This window comes from Chrysemys picta, chromosome 7 (genome assembly GCF_011386835.1).
Source record: "Chrysemys picta bellii isolate R12L10 chromosome 7, ASM1138683v2, whole genome shotgun sequence".
Taxonomy (NCBI): domain Eukaryota; kingdom Metazoa; phylum Chordata; order Testudines; family Emydidae; genus Chrysemys; species Chrysemys picta.
The window spans coordinates 100,650,257-100,668,762 of NC_088797.1; the positions used below are offsets into that span (position 1 = coordinate 100,650,257).

The following is an 18,506-nucleotide window of genomic DNA, read 5'->3' on the forward strand; positions in this document are numbered from 1 at the left end:
CTGGCCAGTAAAGAAGACAATCACAGAGCAATAGTCTGCAGTGCAGTCCCTCTGCATGTGCCCTTTACAGTATGCTCCCCCACACAATAAAAATGTAGTGTTTCAGCTACATTTGGGGCCTTGCTCCAGTGAAAGTGGAATTGCCATGATCTGGCCCATAGTGATTATAGTAAATTCATCTTGTTTGAGGTCCATTTTAAAACTCCCTGAACTGACAGAATCACTGGCTGGCAAATGAACATTCTACAAGGAGCAAACGAGTCCTCTTGATCCTCAGAAATGCGAATCCTAGCACTATAGCCTCTTGAACCTTCAATGCCTTTCTGGACAAAAACCACCTGGTTTTCTCACAATAATGGCATAAATAACAACCTTTCTGTTCCAAGGGGTTTGATTATCATAATACAATTTTATTCTTGGGAGACTGAAAATCTTTAGTACCTCTTGCTAGCTCAGTGATGTTACTTTATTATTTAACCAGATACTTTCAATAACAATTTTGAGTTACCTGTTAGATGTTCATGTTGAAAGCCCCTAAAAGTATTCCTTGGCAAGTTTGATATCAACATTAAAATTGCCTGTTAAGTTATTTTCTGTTTTTCTCTCCAAAGGGAAACAATTTTAGAAATGAAAACCCTTAGATAGCACCCAGAGATGAAGAAAGGAGAAGTCCTACCTCTACTACTGATTTGGAATCCAGTCGAAAGTTGAAATCTCCAAACACAAAATATGAAACCTTCTCAAACCGCTGATCTCTAATTCTGAAAAGGCAGACAAAAATACATTAACTGCTGTCTAGTCAGCTTTCTATGTAAAAACAAAAAAGCCCTTTACAAAAAAATCCCTGGAATTGTAATTGCAAAATGTTAAAATATATTGCAATGAAAGCTATGTATTCACAATCACATTTAACATTTAAGCACAGCATTAGCAAAATTATTCGTGGAACAGTCAACAACAGCATTAATTTATTTGGAATAAAACTTCACTATATAGTAACAACTTGTTTGGTTTATACTGTTATAAGCATGCAGATGACATGTAGTTCTGTTTCTTTTTCCTCAAATCAAGAGGCGTATGGTTTATTTGCTTTCTCTGGTTAAAACAGGGGCTTGTATGTGAGTAACCTGGCTGCAGTTCAGTCCAGACAAGTGAAGAGGTGCTTGCTCAGAGGCCAGGGAAAGCATCCTGAGAAGATGGTAGAGATAGTGACTAACTCCAGTGGGAGTTGTGGGTGCTCAGCACCTCTGAAAATCAGCTCCTAAGTGTTTCAAGCTGGACTCTTAAAAATTGTGACACCCAAAATTAATGGACACTTTTAAAAATATCTGCCTCAAACTCTGTTGCTTCAGTTTAACATCTGTAAAATGGAGGTCCATAATGTTTCCCCATGTTTATTCAGCACCTTGAGATCTATGGATGAAAAGTGCTATACAAGTGCTAATTATTATTTGTTACTATTTGGCCTGATATTGATCTATGAAGTCCTATGTAGCCTGGGTTATGGCTCACTGAGAAAGCTCCTCTCTGTGTACCATTATCACAGTCGAGACACATGAGCTAAAAATCCTTAGAATTGCATGTCTGCAGGAAGATGTTCTCACTGGAAGGCCTTGGACTCTGGAATTGGCTATCACCAAGACAGTTGACATTCAGGATATGGTATAAAGCTTACATCTTTTCTCAGGCTTTTGATTAGAGTTGAGAGCTGAGTAAGGGGTGGCTCTTTGTTTATTTTTTTCAGTGATTATTTTAAAACTTAGGTCAGCGCTAATTATTTAATACTTTTAAAAATTGTACATGCTTCTAGAGACCTTGGTATTGGCCAAATCTTTCAAAGTGGAATAAAATCAAGTAAACCAGTCATTGAATCAGCACCTCATTTTGGGAACAGAGACCAACTAATCAATCTCCTATTATCAACTGGTGAAGACATGAAGTAATTGACCAAAATATTATGACTACAATTAGAAAAAAAATCACTAGACAAAAAGCACAAAATACTTCTATACCATATTAGGAGCACAGTGCACAACAAAGAAACAATAAATCTAAGGCACTCTGGAAGTAAATAAATACATAAGCATGATGATGCCAGAAATCCCAACTGAGCTGGAGGTAAGGGCCCACATGGATAGCTAAAGAATTATAAAGAAACCTACAGTAAGTGGCCTTCTGGAGCTATAATGCCCAGAAAGGAGACATTTGTTTAAAATGGCTTTAAACATTTTAATAAATTACCCCCATTTGGACATTTCAAAGCTATAAAGTAAGAAAACACCTGGGTCTTTAAATGAGATACTGCTTTGCTTGTAAAGTATCCCTCCACATTTTTACCCAATGGCAATCTATTACATAAACAATATTATTTCACTGAAAAATTCATGCACACTGAACCTATGACAGTGATTATTTGAAGAAAATTCTCCTGCAAAGAGCTATCCTTTTCTGCTAAGAAAATCTCAAAGCCCTCCATTCAATTGACAAATTATTGCAGGTACTATTAATAAATACTATCCACTGTCAACTGCAACCAACCATTAAGAAAAGCCTGTCAGTTTTGACCTATACATAACATTAGTTTGATTAGTCCCCTCATGGCACTTTAAGGGAAAATGAGAACTTAAAAGTTAAACCATTTACATTACCACAATTTGCTCACACTATCATTGCAAAATCTGATATACGATTTGTACACAAGAAAAGCTCCGTCTGCTTTGCCAACTTTCCTGATTCATATCCCAGTTTTGGCTTTGCTCGGTGCCATTTACTGCTGACAAAAAGCTGAGAGATATCTCTGGAATGACATCAAGGTCTAAAGAAGTCCTCTTAAAACAAACTGATATTATGAAGATGAAATCTGTAATTGTATTATGCAAAGACGATTTTTTCAAATAAACACATTGTGCCAAAAAACTCCCACTTAGAACTTTTGATAACGAAATTAATTAGAAAAATCTCAATCAGTTACTGAGGAACAAAATAGCAGATTGCCAATGCTGAAAATTCATTAATTAATATAATTAATAACTACATATCAATTTAGGGAATCAAAATTTTACTAGTTTGGTCTAGTTTAGTCTAGTTTGGTCTTTTGTGCATGTGCACACAATTGTTGCACACCACTTTTTGCATGCCTCCAATCTTACGGTGCTTTGCAGGTTGACTGTTACTAACATGTCCCTGTTAGTAACTGGTGTGCCCTCCATCCCCTTGTGTCAAATGTCCAGAATGATGCTTCCCTCCTTTAAAAAGTGGTGCAGAGCCATATTTTGCCCATTTGCTCCTGGATCCCAGTTTATCATTATTCTGGCAATACAATCACAATTGCACACCAGAAGCCCCAGGACATGCCTTCTGCAACTGCTTGAAGCCACGCTGAGACCCTGGATCTCATCACCATCTGGGGAGAAGCGTTGGTTCAGGAAGCTCTTGCGGCCAGCCACAAGAATAAGGACCTTTTTGTGGACATTCCAAAGCAGATGTCTGCGAAGGGTCATTACTGGGACACTGACCAGTGCTGGATAAAGAATAAGCAGCTCAGGAGAAAGTACATTGAAACAAGGGATAAAAGGAGACAATCGAGTAGAGGATATGGGACCTGTCAATTTTTTGATTAACTGGACAGGATTTTACATAATTACAGTTCAACCAGAGGATAGCCAGCTAGACCCACTGGAGGCTGACCAGGAGGATGCCTGAAAGGAGCTGCCCCGAGAACTAGGATCCATTTGGGACCCAGGAACCTGACAATGGCCAGCTGGAAAGCCAGCCCCTGTCCGGCCCTACTACTACTGACCTCAATTCCTGCCCTGCATCGGTTGAACACAAGTCCCAGCCAGAAACCCAGGCCAGAACTGAAGAATCTGATCCCCTGGAGGGAACTTTGGCATATAATTACCTATATTTACAATATATTGTATATTATTATTGTTGGTGGAGGCGAACTAGGAGCTCCCACCTCCCTCCTAACTCAGTCCTTTTGCTGCTTCCAAGTGGCAGCTGCAGTCTGTGCCTCTTCCCCCACCCTTCCTCCCGCAACAAATTTGAATAACTGAAGCATTCATTTGTGCAATATTCAACATTTATTGAGACAGGACTTAGAGGAAAAGAAATGTGGTTGGTTTTTGTAGTTTACATGAGATATGAGTGCACACTGCATGCCCTGGCAAGGCACAAACTATATTGCTCTCGGCTGAGGTACAAAAGCCCCGTAACGCGCATTGGAGCTGATAATCACGGTAGGATCCTATTTGTTTTTCTCTGTACTTTCTCCGAAGTCTGCAGGGGAGATATAGCAGGACCTAAGACTAAGAAATAGCTGTTTTGTTTTACATGTTACAGGGAATGGCTGGATGCCCTATGCCGCTGGTACAGCTTGCAAGCCCCTTCTACTTCTACATTGGTTCTGGGGGGACCATAACTTCACAGAGTATCAAGCTGGTCTACCCTTTACCTTTTTGAATAAGACCTTTCTCTGCTTCCTAGTCTCCCATCTCAGTACAGCAGAACCTCAAAGATACGAACACTAGAGTTATGGACTGACCGGTCAACCAGACACCATGTGAAACTGGAAGTAACCAACCAGGCAGCAGCAGAGACAGAGAGAGTTGATCTGGATACCTGCTGTGTCCACTAGGCCAGACCACCTAAATCCTGGTTTCTAACACAAACAGGCAAATTCCCACGTGACTACCATTCTATGAATACTCAGACCATAGTTAAAATATTCCTTCCCTCTGTCAAAGTGGCCTGTCTATGGCTTCATTAGCTAAGCAACAGGGGATAAGCCACGTCTTCCAGAATAACTGGACCAACCTCCACACCATTAATGTCCACAGTGCAAACAGTCCGTTCGCCATTAATTTAAAAAGTACTGAGTTCTGAAAGATCCTGCCATCATGGACCCTCCTAGACCATGCTGCATTTGTGTCTGTAAACCTGCCATGGTGGTCCACCAGTCCTTGGAGCACCATTGAAAAATACCCCTTTCTGTTTATAAATTGTATGCCCTGGCTGGGGGAGAAGGCTAGGGGAAGGGAGAGAGGGTAAATGATAGGCACCTGAATTCCCTCATTTGTCCCAATACAGTTTGGGAATTCCATGCAATGCAAAGCTATCAACAATCTCCTGAGTATTACCAGCTTCATGATCTAGTTAGACAGCACCTTGTGAATAGCATAACAGACCTATATGAGAATGGCCCAAACAGCTGATCTCCCCAAAATTGGCTACAGACTGGAAACATTCTGGGGTGCCCAGTTTCCAGATGGCAACGGTGACTGTTTCTCCACGGCGATGGTGGACTGTATTGTTCGTATGTTGTCGTTGCAGTTTTGTTGTTAGTTATGCACAGATCTCAGAAAAGGTAGCCCTCCCCATCCTGAAGTTCTCGCGCTGCTGCTGGTTATTCCAGCTCTGCAGAACGAGCTACTCCCACCAATCCACCCTGATATCCCGGGCTCAGAAATGGCACTGAAAACTATGTAGGTGATCTGGGAACAGCTTGGTGTCCTCCTGTTCTTCTGCCTTATCCTGATGCCACCACTGCAGAGTATCTTCCTGCTCCTACATCATCTGGTTGGTGTGAAAGTCCAACGTCAAATTCATCTGGGTCTGAGGGCTATAATACAGCCCAAGCAGCCCATAGAATCATAGAATCATAGAATATCAGAGTTGGAAGGGACCTCAAGAGGTCATCTAGTCCAACCCCCTGCTCAAAGCAGGACCAATTCCCAGCTAAATCATCCCAGCCAGGGCTTTGTCAAGCTGGGCCTTAAAAACCTCCAAGGAAGGAGACTCCACCACCTCCCTAGGTAACGCATTCCACCCTCCTAGTGAAATAGTTTTTCCTGATATCCAACCTGGACCTCCCCCACTGCAACTTGAGACCATTGCTCCTTGTTCTGTCATCTGCCACCACTGAGAACAGCCGAGCTCCATCCTCTTTGGAACCCCCGTTCAGGTAGTTGAAGGCTGCTATCAAATCCCCCCTCATTCTTCTCTTCTGGAGACTAAACAATCCCAGTTCCCTCAGCCTCTCCTCATAAGTCATGTGCTCCAGACCCCTAATAATTTTTGTTGCCCTCCGCTGGACTCTTTCCAATTTTTCCACATCCTTCTTGTAGTGTGGGGCCCAAAACTGGACACAGTATTCCAGATGAGGCCTCACCAATGTCGAATAAAGGGGAACGATCACGTTCCTCGATCTGCTGGCAATGCCCCTACTTATACAGCCCAAAATGCCGTTAGCCTTCTTGGCAACAAGAGCACACTGTTGACTCATATCCAGCTTCTCGTCCACTGTGACCCCTAGGTCCTTTTCTGCAGAACTGCTACCTAGCCATTCGGTCCCTAGTCTGTAGCAGTGCATGGGATTCTTCCGTCCTAAGTGCAGGACTCTGCACTTGTCCTTGTTGAACCTCATCAGGTTTTTTTCGGCCCAATCCTCTAATTTGTCTAGGTCCCTCTGTATCCGATCCCTACCCTCTAGTGTATCTACTACGCCTCCTAGTTTAGTGTCATCTGCAAACTTGCTGAGAGTGCAGTCCACAACATCCTCCAGATCATTAATAAAGATATTAAACAAAACCGGCCCCAGGACCGACCCTTGGGGCACTCCGCTTGAAACCGGCTGCCAACTAGACATGGAGCCATTGATCACTACCCGTTGAGCCCGACGATCTAGCCAGCTTTCTATCCACCTTACAGTCCATTCATCCAGCCCATACTTCTTTAACTTGGCGGCAAGAATACTGTGGGAGACCGTATCAAAAGCTTTGCTAAAGTCAAGGAATAACACATCCACTGCTTTCCCCTCATCCACAGAGCCAGTTATCTCATCATAGAAGGCAATTAGGTTAGTCAGGCACGACTTCCCCTTCGTGAATCCATGCTGACTGTTCCTGATCACTTTCCTCTCCTCTAAATGTTTCATAATTGATTCCTTGAGGACCTGCTCCATGATTTTTCCAGGGACTGAGGTGAGGCTGACTGGCCTGTAGTTCCCCGGATCCTCCTTCTTCCCTTTTTTAAAGATGGGCACTACATTAGCCTTTTTCCAGTCATCTGGGACCTCCCCCGATCGCCATGAGTTTTCAAAAATAATGGCTAATGGCTCTGCAATCTCACCCGCCAACTCCTTTAGCACCCTCGGATGCAGCGCATCCGGCCCCATGGACTTGTGCACGTCCAGTTTTTCTAAATAGTCCCGAACCACTTCTTTCTCCGCAGAGGGCTGGTCACCTTCTCCCCATGCTGTACTGCCCAGTGCAGCAATCTGGGAGCTGACCTTGTGCGTGAAGACAGAGGCAAAAAAATCATTGAGTACATTAGCTTTTTCCACATCCTCGGTCACTAGGTTGCCTCCCTCATTCAGTAAGGGGCCCACACTTTCCTTGATTTTCTTCTTCTTGCTAACATACCTGTAGAAACCCTTCTTGTTACTCTTAACATCTCTTGCTAACTGCAACTCCAAGTGTGATTTGGCCTTCCTGATTTCACTCTTGCATGCCTGAGCAATATTTTTATACTCCTCCCTGGTCATTTGTCCAATCTTCTACTTCTTGTAAGCTTCTTTTTTGCGTTTAAGATCAGCAAGGATTTCACTGTTTAGCCAAGCTGGTCGCCTGCCATATTTACTATTCTTTCTACACATCGGGATGGTTTGTTCCTGCAACCTCAATAAGGATTCTTTAAAATACAGCCAGCTCTCCTGGACCCCTTTCCCCTTCATGTTATTCTCCCAGGGGATCCTGCCCATCTGTTCCCTGAGGGAGTCAAAGTCTGCTTTTCTGAAGTCCAGGGTCCGTATTCTGCTGCTCTCCTTTCTTCCTTGTGTCAGGATCCTGAACTCGACCATCTCATGGTCACTGCCTCCCAGGTTCCCATCCACTTTTGCTTCCCCTACTAATTCTTCCCTGTTTGTGAGTAGCAGGTCAAGAAAAGCTCTGCCCCTAGTTGGTTCCTCCAGCACTTGCACCAGGAAATTGTCCCCTACACTTTCCAAAAATTTCCTGGATTGTCTGTGCACCGCTGTATTGCTCTCCCAGCAGATAACAGGGTGATTAAAGTCTCCCATGAGAACCAGGGCCTGCGATCTAGCAACTTCTGCTAGTTGCCAGAAGAAAGCCTCGTCCACCTCATCCCCCTGGTCTGGTGGTCTATAGCAGACTCCAACCACGACATCACCCTTGTTGCTCACACTTCTCAACTTTATCCAGAGACACTCAGGTTTTTCTGCAGTTTCATACCGGAGCTCTGAGCAGTCATACTCCTCTCTTACATACAACGCAACTCCCCCACCTTTTCTGCCCTGCCTGTCCTTCCTGAACAGTTTATATCCATCCATGACAGTACTCCAGTCATGTGAGTTATCCCACCAAGTCTCTGTTATTCCAATCACATCATAGTTCCCTGACTGTGCCAGGACTTCCAGTTCTCCCTGCTTGTTTCCCAGGCTTCTTGCATTTGTGTATAGGCACTTAAGATAACTCATCGATCGTCCCTCTTTCTCAGCATGAGACAGGAGTCCTCCCCTCTTGCGCTCTCCTGCTTGTGCTTCCTCCCAGGATCCCATTTCCCCACTTACCTCAGGGCTTTGGTCTCCTTCCCCCGGTGAACCTAGTTTAAAGCCCTCCTCACTAGGTTAGCCAGCCTGCTGGCGAAGATGCTCTTCCCTCTCTTCGTTAGGTGGAGCCCGTCTCTGCCTAGGACTCCTTCTTCTTGGAACACCATCCCATGGTCGAAGAATGCAAAGCCTTCTCTCCGACACCACCTGCGTAGCCATTCGTTGACTTCCATGATTCGACGGTCTCTACCCTGGCCTTTTCCTTGCACAGGGAGGATGGACGAGAACACCACTTGCGCCTCAAACTCCTTTATCCTTCCCAGAGTCACGTAGTCTGCAGTGATCCGCTCAAGGTCATTCTTGGCAGTATCATTGGTGCCCACGTGGAGAAGCAGGAAGGGGTAGCGATCTGAGGGCTTGATGAGTCTCGGCAGTCTCTCCGTCACATCGTGTATCCTAGCTCCTGGCAAGCAGCAGACCTCTTGGTTTTCCCGGTCGGGGCGGCAGATAGATGACTCAGTCCCCCTGAGGAGGGAGTCCCCGACCACCACCACCCTCCTCCTCCTCTTGGGAGTGGTGGTCGTGGAACCCCCATCCCTAGGACAGTGCATCTTTTGCCTTCCAATCGGTGGAGTCTCCTTCTGCTCCCTTCCCTCAGATGGGTCATCTAGTCCACGATGCCTATTCGTGTTTGCCATCATAGCTGTACGGAGCATTGCTAGGTCCATGCTGGCCAACAGCAATTCAAAAATGTCATGAGCCCACCTAGAAATGGGGTGGAGACAGTGGAAATATGGGATTTCTTTTAAAAATGTGAACGAACCTGACTTCCCACAGTTCACAGTGAAAATAATCCCAGGACACACACCGCTCAGCAACGAATGATGGGATACCCCTGGAGAATGCGACACTTTTAGTTCACAGCAAAGTGTTGCTGTGTGTTCACATAATGCCAACTGAAAATGGATCAGGCATTCTGTGTGTAGACTATGGTGTGACCCAGATACAGAGAGTTTCCTGATGTGCATCAAAATGCTTCAGCTTAAAGGCCTGTGTATACACAGCCTGAGTTTTGTGGTCATTCCCTTAGACGTTGGTGCCTGCCAGGGTACTTAAGAATTCCATGCAAGCTTACTCTACTTATAAATTCCCCAGATGCTAGAATCTGTGAACATGTAGGCATTATAGCCTTTTTTAATGATTAATAGCCACAAACCTACTTTTAATAGGATTCAAATTGGTTAACTAAAATATATAGATGTGAAGCAGTGCCCTGGCTACTAAGACTTTTCCTTTATCCAAGGAAACCTGAATACTAGAGAGACTTCAGTAGTCTTGCTACCTCGAGGGCCTAATACTGAAATCTTTACTTTCCGTCAGTCATCCCAATTAAAATCAATGGAACTGTTGGCGTAAAAGCTACTCCTCTTGATTAAGATTGCAGAATCAGGGTCCAAGTTGGCAGAGGCAGAGATAGTAAAGGAAATTATTTGCTCTTCCATTGGTCAATGAAAGAAGCAACACCTGCATTAGAGGGATCAGACTGCAACAGAATGCATGATAACTCAGTATACAATATTGTTTGGTCTGGACTCAGAAAAAAAATTCAGGTGTTTAGGCTAGAATGAACCGTCTCTGAAAAATGTTCCATTCCTCTTGGTCCTGCCAGTTACAATTATAAATCTATACAGTTCATTAAGTGTCAAATACACGGAGAAATGAGAAAACACCTTCTTCTCCCTCAGCAAGCAAGGAAGAACAGATGTTTTGTTTTTTCAAACAAGATAGGAGAGCTTTAGAATTTGTTTTATTGTACTTTAGTATTTGCCATTATCACAATTTCCTTTGAACATGCCATGAATCAAATAATCCTTTAAAAGGTTGCAATGAATCACCCAATGGAGTGATAAATCTGAATCATGTAAAAAGAAAGCAGCCAACCCATGTCACTAGCATTAATTTAATGTTTCTTAGTGGGAGGATCTAGTGCTATTTCATTTAGCTTTTATTTGCTGTCTGTATCCGATTATCAAAAAAACCTAAAATTCTTGCAAGTTTTAGGTCTTTCTGTACAGTTTTATTTTTTTAACAGTTTAGGGCAGAATATGGGACAGCAGACTAGTGAACAAAAATGTGACAGCTGCAGAGAATTATAAAGTGGTTTTTTTTTTCAGTTTTACATAAAAGAGCAAACTAAAATCCATCAAGTTCTAAGTTGTGTTTGTGATAACCCGTGAATAAAAAGGCCACAGAAAGCTCTCCAAAAAAGACTACAGCCATTCCCTCTACAAAGAGAAGTTTTTTCTTTGAATTGGGTGGGGGGGACACTTTCACTGCTATAATCATTTGGTCAAAAATGCACCGCTCTTGCTCCACAAGGCAGTTCTTAAGTGCAAAGAATTTTGTATGTACTAACATCATACAATAGATTCCTATTATGCTTCTGTTCATTTTAGATACAGAATAACATTTCTAATAATGTCAACCTTATTCAATGTTATAAAGAGGGGTTACTGTACATACAAACTCATGGTGAACACAACTGTAAGTTAATTTTGTTCTTAATTTACTGAATGACATGGATAATCCACTTATGCTTAATATCTGATTGCCCTCCATTTTAAAAATTTTCAGAGCTATAAATGTTAGTGGGCATACAATTATCCATTCTTCTTTTAGTCCAATCACAGTATGGGATTCAGTGATGACCTCATTAGGCACTGAAGTCACAAGATACTAAATGCCATGTAAAGTAGTATTTCCTTTTACTGATTCCAAATGAATAGACCTTTTAATTTCATATAAAGGCCCTACACTTCTTGTATTAATGGTAAAGTAAAATGGAGGGACCAATCCATACCGGTGCTGCACTCATTCTTATGTGTCACAGGTCATAAATCATGTTTCTTGGCACTGCAGTAAGCTGAGCCATTCTATGATTCTTTCCCAGTGAATTGTGGGAGAACTTTTCTGTCTGTTGGACACAGGAAGAGAATTGTTGGAAGGCACTGGAGGACCATTAGCACTCAAAGCACTCAAACGGTTTAGCCTACATCCCCACTGCAAAGTGGGTGGGTTTGCACTCAGGCTTTAGCCTATAGCCCCAGACAAGTGCACTTGTCTGTGCTGAGAGCACCAGCAAACCCAAGCCAGAGGGCTGCGTGTATGGCTGGGATAAGGTTAGGGACCAAACCTGAGTGAGAGCCTGAGTCAACTATGCAGTCAACATACCCTCAGGGTTCGATCCTGCAAGCACTTACACAGGCAAGTAAAGTTACTCATATGCATAGATATTTGCAGGACCAAGTCCTAAATTTGGGCTACCACTATTAATCAAGTAAAGGCACAAAGGCTGAGATTATTAAAGTTGCCTAGGGAATTAGAACTTGCAATTAAAATGAATGGGAACTGGGCACCCAAAATCTCAAAGTGTCTAATTATGTAATTAATCAAAGATAATATGGAGTATCACACGTAACAGTTTATTCATAATGTTTATTTTTAAATCAGCAATTCAAAATTGTCAAAAGCAATTAAAATCCTTTTGTGATTTAATTTTTGAGTTTTACTCAAAATATGCATTATTCTAGTGAAGATCAACAGGACGTTTATAAAAATTTACTCATTTATAAAGTTATCAGGCCTACTGTACATGTGTTCTCAATTCATTCAGGTTAGGCCAGAAAATAATAGGACATTATTGACTTTCACTTTACTTTCACACTTATCCCTAACATACTGTCATTGAAAAGGACAGGAGAAAAAAACAGCTAAATATCAGTAATTTGGTGGTGGGGGAAGCAGTTGAACATAATTCAGTGTGACAAGAGGCAGAGTGATTTGGCTAAACCATTTCTCAGGGTACTTTGTAAAGAGGATCAGCTGCATTATTCCTTTAATAGCCATGTCTAATGCAATAGCCGGGTGGGTTTTGTCCCAAGTCAAGGTATCAGCAGCAGGTCAGAAGGTAACATTCTGTTTACACGATTATTTCCTAAAGCACTTATTTTGCCTTCGGTGTGAAAGTTGACTTTTCTGTTTGTAAGGGGGCCTAAAGAATTGAGGGAATGGGAAAAATTAGCTACACTGAGCTGGAGCTGAATAGAATTAAGTGGGAGGTCTGAGAAAGTCCTGTGGTGGCACTCAGCAGGATACCTTATTAGCCGCGTCATCGCAGTTCATTCAGGCAAACCATAACAGTGTCACCAACATTCCCACACAAAGACAAAGTTCCTCACACAGTCTATAAACATGCTTCCCCTGGCCAATTTATCCTAGCTTGACACTACTGAAAAGAGGTTTTTGTTTTGTTTTGTTTTAAAAACAGTAACAAAACAAAACAACCTTCCTCCCTCCTTTTCCCCCATAGCTCTGCCAAACAGGCTGAATTGAGGATGGAGAACAGATGAAAGGGTATTGTCACATTTCTTGGGAAGAAACAATCCAAGGGTCAAAAATGTTATTCAATGAGCATATTTTTAATCATAACAAAAAGTGGATAAAAAAAAATACGGAAACATGGATAGCCCTTAATATTTACCTATTTTTCTGGTTAGTGAACAATCTCACTAGAATTGCTATATTTTGTGTGTATTATACATGTAAAGGAATTAGTTGTATAAAACAACATTTTAAAAAATATTATATATTTAGAAAAATAGTTACAAAATAGCTCTTGCATCAATAAAGTACCTTATAGTACTAAAGAAATCAGTAACAAAATGTTTGGTCTGCATATTAAGCAAGCTACAGACCTGCTAATATAGTGGTAACTCAGAGGTAGTGAGAAATACAGAATTATAAAAGTAATTCAAAATATATTTAAGTGATCATTTTAGCATTTTAAAAGGCACATCTTGCATGTGAAATTAGAGGACTGTAGTGAGACATCTGACATAAAATGCAGCTCAACATCCATAAATAAAGATGTTTATAAAGAGGTATGTTGTAAGTATATTTGTATAGCATCATATCATAATAAAAGGGATCTTAAAACCAGAAATAAGCAGCACAGGGGTGGTAGATAGCAGTATAACCTAACTGAGTCACCGTGGTATTCAATTTTTAGGTTAAAACATTCATTTTGTTTACTGTTAATCTCATTAGAGCTTTGAACCAGAAGGGATCTATTTCAATTTGAATCTACTAAAATAATGCTGAAGTATGTCTGTGCATGCTGGGGTAAAACCTTTTCACATTTAACCTGATCACTGAAGTGTTCAGAAAGCATTGCAGAGTTTGAAACAATAGGGAAGTTTGCATACTTGCTATGTGCAATGCAAGACACTGAAGCCCCACTGTTCACAGCAACTAGAAAGGGAGTCATAGAATAGTGTTAGAGTGAAGGTCACAGAAAGGTTACTGGATAGGAGACAGAACCACTGATAAGTATTTAACAATCAGATACAGGTTCCCAATCAGATTAAAGAGAAAACAGTAATGGAGCATTAAATTATATACTTTTCACTTCTATTTATCTTTAAATTCCAGTGAGTCCTAATAACAACTCCTATAGTGACTTCTGGTGGAAAGCAAAGGAACAACTACCGTGAAATCTCTGTTACACTATCACAGCCTGGCCAGGACATTGAAGGTTGAGCTACCAGAGACAATTAAGGTTTGACTAACACAGCATGAGACATGTGGCCTTTAGGCTCCTATTCCCATCAATCCCACCTTCACTTTAAAAAAAAAAAAAAATTCAGCCTAATACTTACATTGGCCACCTCTTCCTTAAAATTTTTTCTATAGGAATCCACAAAAAAGGACCACTAGATTTAAGAAATAATAATGAATTTTTAAGAAAAGTTAACTGGTGACAGTCTAAGTGTACCTAAACAGACCTAATGTAAGTGCTTTCAGTGGCATATCTAAAAATGTTGCAATATTGTCATTAAAAAGCTGAACTTTATCATATCTCTGTGCCCTACTCTTTTTGATATAATAGCTAAAACCTATTAATAATATCAAAACATCTCTAAAGGTCAAGCAGAAAACAACAAGATGAAAGGAGTTGTCAAGAAGCTAAGGCAATCATCTTAATACTCAAGGCATTTGTCAGGGCTGTTTAACTAATATGTGATGTTCACTTTTAATTTCAATATAGTGCCATTTGGGCAAAAAATGTTCTATTTTTTAATTAATTACCATGTCAGTAGCTATTAAGATTAAAACAAAGACCACATCAATAATAAATATTAATCCAAAGAAAGGATTACAAGAAGAGCAATAAAAATCAATTTTTAGAGCTGGAAAACTGACTTTTTCTAGTTTGACTGGTATTTTCATTATATTGACAAAACCATGATCTTACCTGACACTGACATTCACCTAATGTAATAGCAGCCATGTATAATGATGTAAGTACTTGTCAATTTTACTACAGTAGAACACAATTCTATTACACTGAGGTTAAGTTATAAGGAAATTCTCTTGCTCTTCATCAGATGTAAAACAACACATATGGATTAAGAAATTCGAGAAACTTTTTTTTTTTTTTTTAAATAGTTCCCTGTTATGTCATGGGAGATTAAAACTCTTCCAAATAATTTGTGAAACTCAGTGTTAATAATCTTTATACTTACTCATTGATAGAGAATAGACTCCTACTACTGTATGTCTTAATACACATCGTAAGTATAGCTACCCTATAATATATTAAAGGATTGGGTAAAACAAAACACTGTGACAATTTAATAAAAAACATACCCGGAAACTGGGCCATAAAATGTCCTGCAGAATATTCCAGCATGGGGTTTTATTCTACTACCTCATGAAAGTTAGAAATGCAAATCATACTTTTGCCTTTTTGTGATACAATTAGAAGTGATCAGAGGATAGGCATTGCATGTCCTTGTTAGGTAACCAACATTACAAGAAGAAGATTAAATAATACTACTGCCACCACTTTCTCTCCAAATAGAAACACTGTCTTTTTTTTTTTATTCACAGGGTGGGTACAAGATGTGGCAGAAGCTTGCCACCATTACCCTTCCAGTGACCTCAGCCTGGAAGCACTGCTCTGTGGCTCTGGGAGATAAAGGAGCCACTAAGTCAGTCCTCCACCACATATGTAGAAAACACTGATAATAAATAAATAAGATGACTTAGTGGTGAAAACAGATCTGTATAATCTGGGAATGTCAAAGAATGTCTCCCTAAATTTTAAAATGCCATTGGTCTGAATATATCCTTAAAAATATAAATGCATGTTTACCATTTGAAAAAATAACTTTGTAAAATTATGTAATAAATATGCAACCCCCCCTAAAAATACTACCCAATTTAAATTCAAAACCCATGTGTGCATGTTATCTAAGCAATACTCATTAGTTAATTTTCTGACCAATAGTGTCAGATATGTAAAAGGCTGAGCCAGTGGAAAAACAAGAGGAAAAAGCCCCCAGCCTTTGACTTTATCTGACAGGTTGAAAGTAACAAGATAATTTTGCTGGATTTATTCTTTGTGGAACATATTATACAAACACACTAATTTTGAGAGCACTTAACCCTAGTTTAAAGAGCGGGAGGGAGAAGAGACTGAATATTAATGAGATGGACCCAATGTGTTTAATGAAAAGTTGCTTTTTCTGAATGTGACATTGGATGTTAAACCCTGGTTAGAAGATATTTGAATGGAAGGCATATTTGCCTTGGGACTACACTTTATTTGGGCACATCACAAATTTCCTTATAAACTTGAAAATGCCATGGTTGCAGTCTGAATATTCACTTGTTAAACTAAGTATTGTAAAAACGAGATGGATGGAATAAAACAGGGGGAAAATGATGTGGGCTACTCCTAGAATTTTCTCAAATGACCCAGATCTTTAGAATGAAGTTTTCCTTTGCCTAGAAACGAAGTGGCTTTTCTTTTCCTCATTCAGCTGCTAGTTCTGGGAAAAGCCCAAAGAGAAACATTTAGATTGGAGGGGTCTTTGAGAAGATGTGACAGTTGACTGATGAGCATCCATAAAATGACAAAGAATAGTTGTGTGAAGCCTGTGCATCACATCGCCTCTCCCTGGGAAACTAATTGCTCTGAATTGTTAATAGTAACATTATTTTTCTGGCAATCATTTCTTTTGAATACCCAAAATGAGCATGAAACAGCTCCTTTGACCGGACATAAAAGTTAAATGTCCCAATGTTGATCAAATTAACTTCAGCTATGTGACAATGGACTATATTTGTGAGAAAATAATGAAGGGCACAAAGGGGTGCTTTATGCCAAGATTTCACAGTTGTAATGTAAAAATGTTTCTGTTGAACTAGGCCAGGCAACATTTCAAAAGGAAAACAGAAGAGCACTGTCACTTTCTAAAAAAAAAAGCTGATTTCATGGATCTGAATGGTCTGGATAATTTCAGGAAGTTTCAAAGGTTGGCACATCAAGAACGACAGCATCAAGCTACTATCTCACATCCTGATTCTTATTTAACTCTCATATAATACTCATAAAGAACACCCTCTTGTAGTCCTTAGTCAGGCAACAATCCTATTGAAGTTGACAGAAATTTTCCCTGAGTCAGGGCTGTAGGATTTGGCTCAAAAGTAGTCTAATTTCCTGCAGACAAAAAGACTAATTTGTAAATAAAATATTTATGTAGGCGTGAAGTGAAGCATGTGCACAAAGTCTGTGATCTACGCTGTTAACCGCATGTTCCTCTCCCTATTTCACATATGAACTTAATTCCCCAAATTTAGAAGTTATGAAGATGCAATTGCAGTGAAGACAGGGGCGGGATTAGGCAAGTACATTATCCAATATGGGAAGGGAAGCAGCTTTCAGATGTTCACTTCTGAAGCATATGGAGTAAATTCAGTCTCTGTTATATCAGTGTAAATCCAGAGTAACACCATTGACCTCCAAGAAGTTAGACTGGATTCATGCAAATGCTGAGAAAAGGATTTGTCTATATATAGTCTACAACAAAAAGTCCATGATAATTCTGTCTTCCTCATGGTCACTGAATTATAAAGGTAAAAAAATAAAACGACACATTACACACATGCTCCAGTTGCCCTTTGCACATTCTCCTCACCACATCATTCTTATGCCTCCACTTTTTGTTTTTTTTAAACCAAAATAAGCTGTTTACTATTCTAATATTATTAGATTAAGTATTTGCATTCAAAAAATCGTATTTGGAATTACTACATAATCATGCAAACATTTCTAGATACCTCTAACATTCACTTTCATTTTTAAAAAGTTTATAATTTAAAGATATTTGAGAAGCTTCATGCCGATGTACTAAAGCTTTGGCATAAAATAATATATGCGGTTAACAAGCCTTTTGTAATGTTAAAATAATTTACTTAAGTTTTACTTGTATCTATTGCTTTTAATTCTTGCATAAGAGAATCTTGTGGTCATTTGAACCCCACATTAACGAGGTTGCAGTTAGTTCATGTTTATGAAGATATTCACAGAAATGCAGATGGACACAGAGGACAGAACTGTGGGTCACTTACTCCCACAGTGACTTACATCAACTGTGAGAAGGTGTTTCTGTTTCATTCACTGAAGGTTTAGCTCATTAAACTGTTTCCCTTCTCAGTATTGTTCACTGAGTCTGAACTGCATTGCAGTTAAATGCTCTTTAGCAGTTTAAAGGCTTTAGAGGAAAAGACTTACCAGCCTCTGTTTTTAACAGCACTAAATCTGCATTATTAGTTCATGCAGATAAGGGGATTTAAAGGCCTGGCTTGAAAACTCTCTCTTCTATGTTTATCTGACACTGCATATCTCCTGTAGCTCAGCTGGAAATGTAGATCTATGAAGCTTTAAAGAGAGATTAAAGCCGAGAAAAGAAGTACTTTCCCCCCTATAGATGTTCTCACTTTTCCTTTTCTTACTGTCTGAAGGAGTGATGGCAGACAATGGTCAAAGATGGTTCCCAAAACCTTCTGAATGGGGACACTGTTGGTGGTA

General features: G+C 40.3%; 1 protein-coding gene across 9 annotated transcripts in view; it reads right to left on the reverse strand.

The window, feature by feature from the left end:
- Positions 1-18,506, reverse strand: part of INPP5A (inositol polyphosphate-5-phosphatase A) — a 435,774-nt gene that overhangs the window by 106,209 nt on the left and 311,059 nt on the right. For all 9 annotated transcript variants that reach the window (XM_005305326.5, XM_065552136.1, XM_005305323.5 and 6 more), the window contains one exon: positions 677-761. In XM_005305326.5, coding sequence (XP_005305383.1) covers positions 677-761 — 85 coding nt within the window. The remainder of the gene's footprint in view (positions 1-676; positions 762-18,506) is intronic.